This window comes from Fragaria vesca, linkage group LG4 (assembly GCF_000184155.1).
Source record: "Fragaria vesca subsp. vesca linkage group LG4, FraVesHawaii_1.0, whole genome shotgun sequence".
Classification (NCBI taxonomy): Eukaryota; Viridiplantae; Streptophyta; class Magnoliopsida; order Rosales; family Rosaceae; genus Fragaria; species Fragaria vesca.
This window is the reverse complement of record NC_020494.1, coordinates 12128887-12144018: the sequence shown is the minus strand read 5'-3', so window position 1 is coordinate 12144018 and position 15132 is coordinate 12128887. Positions and strand designations below refer to the sequence as shown.

At 37.4% G+C, this 15132-nt stretch overlaps 2 protein-coding genes across 2 annotated transcripts; both read right to left on the bottom strand.

The window, feature by feature from the left end:
• Positions 1 to 1049: 1049 nt before the first annotated feature.
• LOC101302551 (sugar transport protein 13-like) lies at positions 1050 to 3461 on the bottom strand. Its single transcript, XM_004298109.1, has 4 exons — positions 3326 to 3461; positions 2464 to 2786; positions 2225 to 2349; positions 1050 to 1989 (listed from the first exon to the last, which is right to left on the bottom strand). Exons 1-4 carry the CDS (start codon positions 3459 to 3461, stop codon positions 1050 to 1052), a joined length of 1524 nt encoding a protein of 507 aa, XP_004298157.1.
• A 669-nt stretch (positions 3462 to 4130) lies between these two features.
• Positions 4131 to 7307, bottom strand: LOC101302824 (sugar transport protein 13-like). Its single transcript, XM_004296852.1, has 5 exons — positions 7169 to 7307; positions 6769 to 7094; positions 5704 to 5828; positions 5219 to 5510; positions 4131 to 4996 (listed from the first exon to the last, which is right to left on the bottom strand). Exons 1-5 carry the CDS (start codon positions 7305 to 7307, stop codon positions 4331 to 4333), a joined length of 1548 nt encoding a protein of 515 aa, XP_004296900.1. The 3' UTR covers positions 4131 to 4330.
• Positions 7308 to 15132: the final 7825 nt, after the last annotated feature.

Sequence of the window (15132 nt, the reverse complement as noted above, 5' to 3'; positions counted from 1 at the left end):
AAACAAATTAGTATACTTATAAAAACGAACACANAGATATAATACACCAACTACGAGACTTACTCCCACGCCTACACCACTTCAAACAAAGGACTGTGACCCAGGACCCATATGTTATGGTACACCAACTTGGCGACCACACATACTGTGTCCTAACTCCACCACGACGCCGCCGCCCGGCCGATCTACCCTCCGGTGGTCGTCTAACTCCGAATAGCAGCCTGTACCAGGTCTGACAAGGAGTATTCCTCTGTCGTACCTACTATGCTTGGTGCCTCAAATCCTAGAGGAGAGCGCGGCGCTATTGCCTTTGCTTGAGTTTACGAATTAAATTTACCCCATAAAATTACATTTTNTAAGTCATATATGAAGACTTAACAAAGGATTATTAGGAAATAAAGGGACCTGAAAAGAAAGAAAGAAAGAAAGAAAAAAAAAAAAACAAACAACAACAACGTAACACAATAGCTACTCAAACTTGTGACCTCGCACATGAAACTATAGCTAATAGCCTATGTGAAGGTTATGCATATATGTCAATGCATAGTATTACACAGCGGTTTTAGAAGAAATTTTCCATGTCTGTTTGTATATCCGTTCTTTTATGTAAGTGTCATTTGGCTATTGATGACGCAATATAATTTGTCTTAAAAAAAAAGAAAAAAAGAAGGGACATGTAATATTTGGCTTATCTATTTGGATTTATATTGTTTGGATTTGTTTCAATGATTTTTAACCATTTGACTGAGTACAATATAAAACTACCATGTCATCCTTACTCTATCTAATAGTTATAACATCTAAGCAAATCCAAGCAACTTAAATCTAAGCAAAGAATCCGGATCTCTTTTTAACACAATATTGGGAAAGCAACATTTGGACACAGGCTTCTAATAAGGGCATGTGGCGACCAAGTATGTTTCATTGTTCCCAGACACAATCCTCAAAGGACAATTGATTTTTACTTTTATGAGAAAGGACAATTGAATTGAAATTTTTTTTCCTTTGGACAAATTTTTACCCAAAGAGTTAAAATTTCAAGACATAAACTAGTAAAAAGCATCCCCATCATCATCCATAAATCTCCTCCAGTACCAGTGTTGCTTCCAGACTCTGTCTGTCATCTCTTCAATAGGTACGTTCTTTGTTTCAGGAAGCAAGAACAGCACAAAGACTGACATAACCAAGACCCAAGCTGAAAAGAATATGAAGATGCCAAACTTGAAGTTGCAAAGCATTGATAGGAAGGCTTGTGCTATAACAAATGTGAAGAGCATGTTAACACAGACGGTTACACTCTGGCCTGCCGAGCGAGTCTCAAGTGGGAAAGTCTCACTAGGGATCAACCACCCGAGAGGACCCCAAGACCATGCGAACCCCGCAACAAATGTGCACACCATCACCACCACAAGTAATGCCAAGCCCTGAGTGAGGCTTTCAGAATGGTCCTTAACTTTGATGCCAAGAACTAGTGCTACCACCATTTGAGAAATGAACATTTGGACACCGGCTTGTAGCAAGAGCAAGCGACGACCAACTTTGTCCACTGAATAGAGAGATACGACAGTGGAGAGGACATTGACGGCTCCTGTAATAACAGAAGAGTAAAGGGAAGCATCGCTTTTGAATCCTACTGTGCTAAACAAAACTGGAGCATAAAACATGATTGCGTTAATGCCAGTACATTGCTGGAAAATCTGCATACAAACTGCAATAACCAGTTGAGGTCTGTTTCGGCGCTTGAGTAGATTTCTCATGGGATTCTTCACTTCAGAAGCCATACGACTTGCCTCCACAATCTCCAAGTAGTCGGCTTCAACATTGCTAACACCTCGAATCTTTTTAAGAGCTGCTTTTCCTTCCTCCAACTTGCCCCGTGTGATCAAACTGTCAGGAGTGTCTACCACAATAAGAGATCCCACGGTTAGCATAACGGCAGGAATACCGCCCAATCCCAAAGATAGTCTCCACCCCCATCCTCCTGTAATTCTGTTGTAGCAGAAATATCAAATGCTAAATAGGTCTTAGTTATGCTTGAATATGATACTAGTGCTCTAAAGCTAGCAAGTAATTAGTAATTACCCTTTTCAACATGTCATATACTGTGATCACATAAATTGACCAATATTCTACCGTTCTCTGAATCAAGTTACAGACTAAAGAGCCTAAAAGCTTCATGCAGTAAAGCAGTAGAAACAACTAGTCTTGGGGGAACTGGTCTTACTTGGCAGTGCCGAAATTGATAAGGTTCGCAAAAAGAATGCCAATGGTGACATTGAGCTGGAAGAGAATGTTGAGTGCTCCACGAATTCTTGTTGGTGCAATCTCAGAAAGGAACAGCGGCACCGCCTGAAACCCATGATGTATACGGTTAACATTATGCATTGTTTAAAGCAAAACCATATGTCCATATAGAGCAATATTAAGCTAGTATTTTGGCAGTTTAAGAGAAGACTAAGAAACCTGATTAGCAAAACCAACTCCACAACCAAGTAAGAGCCTCCCAATAATAAGCATTACAAGGTTCACAGCTGCAGCATTGAGAATAGTTCCGAATATGAAGAAAATGCCAGCAATCAACATGGTTGCTTTGCGGCCTAGCGTTCTTGTTGTGCGCGATGCAGCAAATGTTGCTGTTAAAGCAGCAAGGTACAATGAAGATGTGAACAACTGCAGGCCTTGATTGTCGTATTTGCAGTAATTGCTCTCAATCCCTTTCTCCTGTGTTTTTTTATAGACAACCGGAAAAAAATTCTTCAGGAAGTGAGGCATAGCAGTAACGCCCCCTGCATGCATCAAAATTAACAATATCAAACTTTTGTCCATGACAGTAAAACATAGTTACTTTGTGTTGCCTTATAGAGAACATCAGGACATTTTCGTAGTAAAAGTAAATAAACGGTCATCGAATTCTAATCTGCGTAGATTTAGATTCATACCAATACTCTCAGGGTTTGACATACAAATCTAAACTTCAAAAACGTAATTGGATCGTTTTAACTTGGATGTATTTTATTCCTAAAATCTCTTCAACTGTTTGAGCTAAGAAAAACAAATATATGAAGAATGAGAGTTGATTTCGTATATATCATAAAAATGACACATGATATATCTTTACGTTTGAAAATTGTTGTTTTTTATTATAAGAAATTAAGAATCAATGAAAAATAATAGGAAGACATTCAAATTCGGATCCCATCATTTCGAAAGCATATCAATTTGAATCAATCTCGACTAGCAAAGACTAGCGAGATTAAAACTAATAGCAGTATGCATAACACATTTAAGAGAGTTGCAACCTAGCTATATATACACAGGTACGTACCTGAAATACCAATATCATAACCAAACATGAGGCCTCCGTTAGCAGCCAATATGCAAGAAATGATTACAACCGGCGTGATCTTTGCCTCAAGCTGCCCGCCACCTCCGTGTGTCGGCGCTCCAAAGCCGCCAGCCATGATCTCTTTCTGAGTATACCAAAACCAATATTGGAGCCCGAGTGGGAGATAGAAGATATATATACCTTGACGGCAAATGAAGAAGAAGAAGAGTGAGAGAGTGACTGAGGTTGGTGCGTTATGAAAGCTTTATATGGAACTAGAATCAAGAGTGAGTGACGAGAAAATAGATGATTTAGTTTGTGAATGGCCATAAGGATCATTCGTTGCGTGATAATCTACGGTTTGTGTTAGTCATTAGCCAGACTCTAAATACGTGGATAAAATATGGAATTTGTTGATATCTATTCCCATTTATGGTGGGAGTTGATGAGATTATAGCTAAATTTTGTAACTAGCTACCATCATTTTGTTAGGAACAAAAATAGGTGGAAAATGCCGGAGGAGTTGATGATCTTGTTCTGTATCCAAACTCAAAGTAAATGAAATGAACGGTGAACTTGGTGGAACTTGCAGGAAGAGTATCTTGTGTTTCTTTGTGTAATGTAGGCAGTGTAATGTAACCTATATGGTTAATACCTATAGGTTTAATAGATCCTAATACTTTGTGCGAAATAAAGGGATGTTGTTACTAAAATTCACGATTTCAGGCATTATTGACACTAGCCTTAGTAATTATTTGAAGTGTTTTAGAAAACAAGATTATAAAACAAAGACCCAAAATCGATTACTTTTCAAAATTTATGAACCTGCTCCATTGCCCAGTTAGCATGGTTAAAATGAAACGTTCATGTCGAGCTCCATTACTTGGGTACCTGGGATGAGTTGTAATCATTAGTTCATAGTATTACAACTTTAAACATGTGCACTTGTGCGGGACACAGTGAGATTTAACGATGCGGACTGGGCGACTTGAAATCATGGAAGAGTTAGTTTACATATTTTCTATTTGAATCATCACCCTCATACTCATCTATGAACCTCTTCCAAAACCAGTGTTGCTTCCACACTCTCTCTGTCATCTCTTCAATAGGGACATTCTTGGTCTCGGGGACTAGAAACAGCACAAAGAGCGTCATCACCAAAACCCAAGCTGAGAAGAACAAGAAGATGGCGTACTTCCAGCTGCAAAGCATTAAGAGGAAGATTTGCCCTATAAGAAAACAGCAGATCATGTTGATGCAAACCGTCACACTTTGCCCGGCCGAGCGGGTCTCCAGTGGAAATGTCTCGCTTGGGATCAACCACCCGAGAGGTCCCCAAGACCAAGCAAAACCAGAGACGAAAGAACACACCATCACCACCACCAGTATCGCCAAACCGAAAGAAAGATTGTTGGAGTGGTCCTTCACCTTGAGTGCTAGCACTATTGCAACAACCAATTGAGAAAGCAACATTTGGACACCGGCTTCTAATAACAGCATGCGGCGGCCAAGTTTGTCAACTACAAAGATTGATACAATGGTCGAGAGCACATTGACTGCTCCTGTTATGACAGCTGCGTAAAGGGAAGCATTGTTGCCGAAACCCATGGTTGCGAATAAAACCGGAGCATAGAACATTATTGCATTAATGCCAGTGAACTGCTGGAAGATCTGTATAAACATTGATATCTATAAATGGTTTCGACAATTAGAGAAACTGCAACCTAGCTAATTATTCAAATCTATGAACACCCTGAACCTTTCGGGATATGCTTATCAAGTTTGGCAAACAAAGGAGCAACTCTAGTGTAACCATTTTTCTTAAACTTACTAAGCAATGTACGCACTGATGAACTGTGAATGATGAAGTAGAGAGAAACTAATTAATCTAACCTGCATTGCTATTGCAATGACGAGAGGAGGCCGATTTTTACGCTTAAGGAGGTTCCTGAAAGGATGCTTGATTTCTCTGGCTTCATTACTTGCCTCTAATATATCCAAGTACTCGGCTTCAATATTTTGAGTCCCCCTAATCTTTCCAAGGACTGCTTTTCCTTCCTCCAACTTACCACGCTGTATCAGACTGTTAGGAGTGTCTACTACAATGAGGGACCCCAAGGTTAGCATAAGGGCTGGAACCCCTGCTAGACCCAACGATAGCCTCCAACCCCATCCTCCTTTAATTCTGTGTTTGGTAGAATATAAAACAACATTTAGTTGATATGGTGGTTAATTAGTACAAGAACGGAGTAGGCATAAATATTTCCCATCAATTGGGCACCTTGATATAGACATTGATCTTTGAATGCCAAACTGATTTATTTGGAACCTAATTTATTTGTTGGTATTCTACCAATATTAAGGAGAAAGGGACATACTTAGCAGCTCCATAGTTGACAAGGTTTGCAAAAAGAATTCCAAGAGTTACATTAAGCTGGAAAAGTATGTTAAGTCCTCCACGGATTCTTGTCGGAGCAATCTCCGAAAGAAAGAGTGGGACAACCTGCAAATCAAATGTTGAAATAGAATGATCAGCAAACTAGGGTAAATGATGAAAATGACTTGAAGAATCAAGAAACCTCATTTAAAAGAGAAACAATGCAAATGCCCGAGTCCAATTGTCGAAAAGCCTTAGCTCTGAAACCCATGACCCAAAATTTAATTCTCAGAACTAATGACCCTCGTCTACTCCAATCGTCCTCACAATAACTAGAGGCGGAGCCAAAACAATGACCTGTAGGGCTCAAGCCCAACTAAGTTTTTTGAGTTAAAAAAAACTAAGGTATATTATATTTTTCTTTTTTGTATATATGCATTTTTGTTCAGTCAAACCCACCTGACTTCCTGACCAGTTCTGCATCTCCTCTTTGTTTATACATGATTATGTCTTTATTCTTCAGTTCCTCAGTTCATCTTCCGCTCTTCTTTCTAGTTTTCTAGTCTTCTCCTCCTTAAATCTCAAAAATCCAAATTTTTGGAAAAATTTTTGTTGGGTTTTCAATTTTGTCTCTAATTTTCAGAATTTTCATTTACTTTTATTGATATCTACTTTGTTTTGAAAACTTATTAACGTTTACTTGAGCTCTTACATTTTGCATGGTTGAATATGAATTTTTTTTTGGCCTTCGACCAAATTTGAAGCCCATCCCATATCGAGATCCTAGATCCACCATTAACAATAACTGATTAAGTCAAACAAGATCGTTGTTGGTGTCAAACTAAAACTGGGATTTTTTTTTTTATCGTTTCACCTCACAACTTATGTCTTGCTTTGAATATTCCTAATGTCACAGCCTCACAGGGTTGTAGGGAATCAAGGGATTGGGGCTAACACCTAACCACTATGGCCACACGCCCCAGGATCTAAATGCAGAATAAAAGAAATGCTGCTATAAATTCATGCAAATTTGAAATCTCAAACAAAGATACGAGAAGTAAAAGACCTGATTAGCGAAACCAACTCCACAACCAAGAAGGACTCTCCCAATAATGACCGTGGTAAAGTTTGTAAATGCCGAGTTAAGAACTGTGCCAACTATGAAGAAAATCCCAGCAATCAACATGGTCATCTTTCTTCCTAGCTTTTTGGTACTGTGTGACGCAAAGAATGTTGATACCAGAGCCGCAAGGTAGAGCAAAGATGTGAACAACTGCAGCTTTTGATTATTGTATTTGCAATAGTTGCTGTTATGAGTCTTCAGAATCTGGGTGCTAGCATACACATCCGGGTAGAAATTTTTCAAAAAACCCGGCATGGATGTTACACCTCCTGCATGAACAGTTAATCATCAAAATTTCCCACCAGTGTTGTAGAGAGAGAGAGAGAGAGAGAGAGAGACTGACCCGAAATACCGATCTCGTAACCAAACATGAGACCTCCAGTAGCGGCCAAGATACAAGAAATGATCACAATTGGTGTGATTTTTGCTTCAGAAGGGTCAGCTCCAAGAGTTGGTGAGCTTGAGGAACCCTGTTTAGCCATGATTGCTGTCAACCTGAAGCACCAATCTTTGTGAGGAAGAGACTTCAAATGTGAGAGAAGCAGCAAAAAGGGTTTGTGCTCTCAGCTAGGAGAGAAGTTGATATAGAGTTTGAAAGAGAGGGAGTGTGTCTCTGTGGGTGGGTGAGAAAGAGAAAGAGAGACAGTGCATGATGAACAGATGTCCCACGGCCATGATTACAGCTCCAAATGTCAGGTTCTTGAATGTCTGTTTTTCCTGTAATGAATCAAAAGTTGCCATCTTTATCTGTTTCTTTCTCTTTCTTTATCTGACTGTTCCATCATGCATGTTTCTTTGTGTGACCTTTTATGTGAATGGATCAGAATCCATTGTTTAGGCTCCTCTATGTGCATTTACAAGTGTTACAAGTGACTCATATTATTGGTATATCTGAAAGATTTAACATTGTGCTGCTGTGAGAATTTGGCTCCTTGATTTGAAGTTTACAGGGGTGATGATCCAGGGATTGAGAACGTAAATCAAGTGTTCTTATTAGGCGGCACGCTGTTCAATTCAACTGATAGGCACAAAGTTCCATCAATTCTTTTTCCTGGGGGCACACTATTCAACTGAACTTCATTAAATTTTCAGATTTTACTACCTGGAAATGAAGATTCAGTCAAGAGATGGGCCAAAAAGCAAATAATAGACGGATTGTGACCCGGGCCAAAAAATACGATTGAGAGCTCAGTTTTACTTGTCCAAAACATTTGGGTTTGATGAACAGGCCCGATATATATATTGATGATATTTGATTATTTTTTAGTACAGGCCCGATATGCTTCTGAATAAGCTGGATGACTCGACATCTACTTTTTATTAATTATGATGTCTCATATTTGGGTTAGCAACATAAAATTAGTTTGAGCTTTCTAAGTTGTTTTACATAATTCCATTTATAAGTATGCCGCGAGTGTGAATTATGTTCGTGTTCTCGTACATTACCTTTTATTAATAAAATAACTTTATGTCCTAGTGAAAAGAAAAGAAAAATACTGATTTGACTATAATTAAGACCAGACTAAATTAACCATCATTTCCCATTCATATGAGTAGGCTTGCTTTTAAATAATTGTGTCAGAGTTTCGAATAAGCTAACGTTATTAACATACCATTTTGTGTTATTAATACACCTTATGTATAATGAGAACCAATTATGATATAAATTTAAGTGATAAGTTTATAAATAAAATTGAAATGTATAGATAAGAAAATAAACCGGATGTGTTAATAACATAAAATGATATATTAGTAACACTAACCTTTCGAATATAGGTACTCTATACTACATATCACTGTCATATTTAGGTTGTGAAACTTTGTCTATCGTAGATAGTAATAAGTGAATATGTAAGAGTTATCTTGACAAACAATGAAATATTCATCTGTTTTCATAAAAATAAAATATATATATATATACCGATGAGACTATGATGCATTTTTATTTACGCTCCCATCCTATCATCATATAATTGAATTCTCCGCATATTTCAGTAAGATCGAGCTTGGATCTTGATAGTTAAAGACAAGATAATTGTGTTCTTATCTCTCCTTTCTCAGTGAGTAAACACAACATGAGCAAACTGTCGTGTGCCACTACCGTACCAAGAAAATAGAACTAATACTTTAGTGCCAATATAATATTTGCATCATTGCTGGGGTTAGGTCAAAGTAATACAAATTCCAAAAGACATGTAAAAAATAATTCGTGCTTTTCCTTAAAGAATTGCTCGTTCATGTATTATAGCAAATGAAAGAGGCAGAAGATAGGACCCCCCTTCTTCTGGGGCTCAAAACTCGGATACAAAAAGAGAGAGAAGCAAAGTTAGATTGGATTAATATTAAAGAAACAAATAAACAAAGTCCATGTAAAAAGGTCACTATATGATGCAACATTGCTACACGCTTTGTCCCACTTCGCGGACCTCTCTCGCTATTTTTGTCTTCTAAAATATTTGCACCGTCAAAAAATTTCTTACCACAAAGCGTGATATAGTTTTTTTCTTTTTTTTTTGTTTAATTTTCAAAGATAATACCATCTGAAGTTGTAAAACTGGTGAAACGATTTAGTATGGAACTCTTATTACCATTCGAGTCCCAACACTCATCTGTTTGTGGTCAGTATGTTTAAGAGGCTCTTCTGTTAATACACTTGTGCTGAGGATTAGTTTAATTTTGTTGAGATTATTTTACTAAGGTAGCTTTTTACTATCTTACCCTAATAAAAGAGAAACAAATTCACAATGATAGTTAAATTAAAGTTTGTTACAGATAATTATTGTTCATTCCTACTTGAATTTTGTAATCGATGGTACACAATAAAATATAAAGTGTTGTTAAATATTGTATCTTAGCTGTTAGAATATATTTAAGAACAAAGTGAGGTCTATATATAATGAAGAGTTATCAAGAATATTTTATAGGATATTGATTAACAAATGAGCTGAGTCCTACAAGAAAGAACTTGTGTATATTTATTTTTAAATAATGTAAGAAAGAACAACAACCAGAATAAGATTGCACTTCAGGGTTGGTCTTACGGTTAAGGCCATCCTATCATGATTGGCCATTTTCTTCTTAATGATATATTTCAAAATCAAGCTTCTAAATAAATAAATAATATAATACAGAAGTTAATAATAAAACAAAATAAAATATCAATAAACTTTCAAAGGGACATCGCGTTTTGTAAAGAGGGCTACAATGAGTGCCTAAGCTAGAATTTTATGTGTTCTTGCACCTTATGACTACAAGAAATGCAACAATACGCACCGGAGCTAAATGTTTATCCTTGTAATTCATATTTGGGTTGCATGGGCTATGGGGTAATGTATCCACTCACTTATAGATTAATTTTGTGGTTCATAGCTAGATTCTTTAGAGGGGCTAATTACCGTTATTCATCACTTATCATTTAAACGTATCCGACTTCGGTGACAAGGGTTGGTCACCTTAAGGTGACCACAACCAATGAACATGAGACACGTGTCTATTTTAAAAGGCATGGCTGCAATCTAAGGACATAACATGAAGATTTTAGGTATTTGACATATTTGTTTATTTTTATTATTGACACTTGTTTATCTCTCATTAGTGTTTGTCACTCATAAGTGATCATAGATGGTCACCTAAGTTATTTCCATTTTAAGGGTGCACTGGTCTATCTGAGGATCTTCATGCCTATGAGCCTACCAACTAGAACTTGGGTACTTCAAAGGTTTGAGACTCAGCAACATCATGGAATCGACTACGAGAAGATGTATTCTCTTATAATTTATGGACGTCAAAATGATCTACTACCTTATTAGTTTGATAGTTTAAGAAAAACTGAATATTCATCTTATGGATGTGGTCATTGTCTATCTCTATGGAGATCTAGTTACGGAGATGCACATGAAGGTCCCTAATAGAATCTAGATGCTCAACTCAAATGACTCCAGAACACTCAGCACTTTTGCTATAAGTATGCGACGTTCACTATATGAAAACAATCTGGACTACTTGATTAGAAGAGAGTACGTGAACAATGAATTATACTCTTGCTTGTTTATAAAGACAAAAAGTTCCTAATTTTTGTATTTGCGTTATATGTCGATGGTATGAATATTATTGGCACTACTAGAATAAAGGATTTAGGTGACAAACAGGTTTCGTCGCCTAAATGCTCATTTTCGTCGCCTAAGTTCTCAGGCGACGAAAAATTCGTCGCCTAACAATCGTCGCCTCAGTATGGACCCGTAAGAATTTAGGCGACGAAAAAAAAATAATGGTCGCCTAAATGAACACTTAGGCGACTATTTATTCATCGTCACATAAGTCTAAAGTGGAAAACAAACACATTCAAGGGTCGAAATTATTGTCGCCAACACTTAATGACAAAAGAAAATTATAGTCGCCTTAGTTTCCTTTCCCGAATTTAAGTTCTAGTATTAAATTTGTGACATAAAAAGAAAAAAAAATTATTTTTATTAAATTTGTGAATTTTCTGTTTTTGTTTTTTTTCTTCTTTTAGGTCCTTTTCTTTTAGGTTCTTTTCCATTAGGTCTTTTTTTTTGTTTTAGGTTCGTTTTTGACAGATACTGGGTTTCTAGTATTGTTACAACCGCCGCCGCCGCCGCCGCCTCCTACACCACCTCCGACTCCAACTTCTTACAACCCAAATCCAATCAACCCTAAACAACCCCAATATCTTACAACCGAGATCGAACAACCCAATTTCAACCAAGATCGCCTTCGTAGTCATCTGCAAAAACGCAAACTTAGTTCTCCGATCACAAATCAACCAAGGCCAAAACGGTATATTAATAGTAAGATTTACATACCTCAACAAAGGGAAGGTGAGCGGGTGGCGATCGCTTGGCCTTGACGATGGCGGTTGGCGGCCATGACAGTCGGAGCGGTGGAGATTTAATTCCTCCGTTTGGCGGTTTTGATTTGCGTGCTCAGATCTGCATACTCCTTCGTCGGCCACCCAGCCCCTTCGCCAGCGACCCAAATCTGCGTGCTAGACCCGCGTGCTCGTCTTGTGACGCAGACCAGAGTGAGAGCGAAGAAGAAGGAGAGGCAGAGGGAGAGCTAGAGTCTAGGGGTCTCAGTCGGTGGGGGAGAAGAGAGGAGGGAGAGGAGAGGCAGGAGAGAAGAGTCTAAAGAAGAGAGGAGGGAGAGGAGAGTCTGAAGAAGAGAAGAGAGAGTTCAAAGAAAAACAATAGAGAAATGAAAAGTGAGGAAGAGGTAATAAAAAGAAGAACAAAAAGAAGATAAGGAAACTTTTCAAATTTTGGTTTGAATTTGTCTGAAATTTTTGGCGGAAAAGGTGCTGCTAAAAATTTTGCAGTTAGGCAACGATTTCGTCCTCTAAGTAATTAATATTTTTTTTAGAATTATATAATTATAGTATTAAATTAGTTCAGTAATTTAATGATATTCATTATCAGTTTTATTTATAGAATTATATAATTATAGTATTGAATTCATTTGAGTAATCAATCAGTTATATGCTAACTTGAAATGATTATTATTTTTTGCCTAAGTAAGAAATTAATGATATTATAGAATTGTAGAGAAGCATAAACGTAAATGGGGTTGACCGCTTCTATCGGCGACCAAACATTACCGGAAATATGTGATTTTTCAACTATTGTCATATTTCATCATACCGATCACATCCTATTTCACATGATTTTTGAAAATATTGCATCCTATATATAGTTGGTTCACAAAAATGTATACTTGCATATAACTTACTAAACAAGTTATACCATATTAGTAGGCACGTTATGGTTCCGATGGCTAAATTTTACAAAATGAAAATTCAACCGTACGATATGATCAGTATACTTAAATACGGCTATGAAAAAAAATTCACTTGTTTTCGATAAGGTTTGGGTCTCGATCCACACGGTCAAACATAAACTAACGCCACTTATTACATGAAAACGCTCTTACACACCTTTATATGGCCTAGTTTGGTTGATTCTTCCACATACAAAACTCTCACATTGATGAGATCTAACCACCTATGTAAAAATTTAGGGACGTTCACCTCCCAACGATAAGGCTCCCATAAGGAAGCATAAGCGTAAATGGGGTTGACAGCTTCTATCGGCGACCAAACGTTACCGGAAATATGTAATTTTTCAACCATAGCCGTATTTCATCATACCGATCACATCCTTTCACATGATTTTTGAAAATATTGCTTCCTATATATAGTTGGTTCACAAAGATGTACACTTGCATATAACCTGCTACCCACATTAGTAGGTATGTTGTGGTTCCGACGGCTAAATTTCACAAAATGAAAATTTAACCGTACGATATGATTAGTATACTTAAATACGGCTATGAAAAAAAATTCACATGTTTTCGATAAGGTTTGGGTCTCGATCCACACGGTCAAACCTAAACCAACGCCAATTATTACACGAAAACGCTCTTACATACCCCTATATGGCCTAGTTTGGTTGATTCTTCCACACACAAAACTCTCACATTGATGAGATCTAACCACCTATTTAAAACTTTAGAGACGTTCACCTCCCGACGATAAGCCTCCCCATAGGGAGGCATAAGCGTAAATGAGGTTGACCGCTTATATTGGGGACCAAACGTTACCGAAAATATGTGATTTTTCAACTATAATCGTATTTCATCATAACGATCATATCCTATTTCACAAGATTTTTGAAAATATTACTTTCTATATATAGTTGGTTCATAAAGATGAGATTATAAAGTGAGTTTACTTAGGCAACGAAACAGCGACGAAAAATTTCGTCGCCTAAGAACTACTTTCGTCGCCTAAGATAAACTTGCGAAGAAAAAATATGTTCGTCACCTCGGTGGTTGATAATTTAGGCAGTGAAACCATATTCGTCACCTTAATGTCTACTAAGGCGACAAAAATAGTATGAGTCATTCTTTTGTCTCCTTGGTAATCTAAGGTGACGAACCAAATAGACAAATGAAGTTTTCGACGCCTAACTACTTACCAAGGCGACGAAAATGTTTTCGTCACCGTGTTTTCGTCGCCTAAGTCCTTTATTCTAGTAGTGTGGAACTCTTGATAAGTTAAAAGGGACCGTCTAGTACTTGAAATCCGTATTTGAGATGAAATATGAGAATAAAATACAGTTTTGTTTCAGTTTAGAGCATTATGATAGTGGGATCTTGATTTAGCTTATATTGAAAAGATGCTCAAACGTCTTAATATGGATAAAGTTCATTATGTTACCTATTGGTCGCAGAATAGAAATAAGGAAGGATCTATTTCGTTCGATGGATAATGACAAAGACGATTTAGAGGCTGAGTTGTCATACCTTAATTAATGCAATATGTGCATTCTTGTATTTGTCACAGTGCACGAGACCTGATATCTTATTTATTGTAAATTGTTAGCTCGATATAACTCCGTGCCCACGCAACTCATTGGACTGATTAAATACAATATTGTGTTACTTAAAATGTAGGATTGATTTAGGCTTGTTCCGTCCCTACAAAGAGTCAAGAAGATACAACATGAGACCATGTTTGTTAAGACAACACGACTAGCCTCACTCGGCACCGCCACCACCGTTGCGAGCCAATGTGTCGCCACCCATGGTTGTGCCACTAATACATATACTATTTCGGTTGTTGCTGTCAGCCGTACTTCCTCAAGCTTTTACACTTTTGTTGGCCCTCTAACCAAAGCCTAAGTAATGTTGTCCTAATGCAGAGTATCTATCGACCCTCACAAAGAGGTTATTCCTTTTTTCACGGGTAACACCACGATATTTTGCAAGTCTATCAAACTGTCCATTGTCACTACTTCTCCCAATCATGCAGAGGTTATTGCTCTACTTGAAGTCATGTGTGAGTGTATATGGTTGGGCTCCATAAACATACATATCCAAAGTACATGTGGTTTGAGGTCCAGCATATATGAGCATACATGCATTTAGAAGGATAATGCAGCTTGCATAGAGCAGATGAAGCAAGGTTTCATCAGGGGTGACAACACCATGCATATGCATATCGCCTAAATTCTTCTACAATTATCAACAACAAGATTCAAGTCAATCAAGTTTGTTTTTAAGACACTGTAGAAGATTTATTTACCAAGTCGCTATTTAAAACCACATTTGAGAAGCTTGTCAAAAGCATTAGTTTGCTTAAGCTCTCTCAAATCCCATGATTGTTATCATGGGAGACACATACTTTTAAGGGGACTTTTGCGCTCTCTTGTTGTATTTCCAAATATGAAGGGTGTGTGTTGTATGTATTTCCAAATGTGAAGGGTGTGTTGTAATATTTTTCTTTCAGTC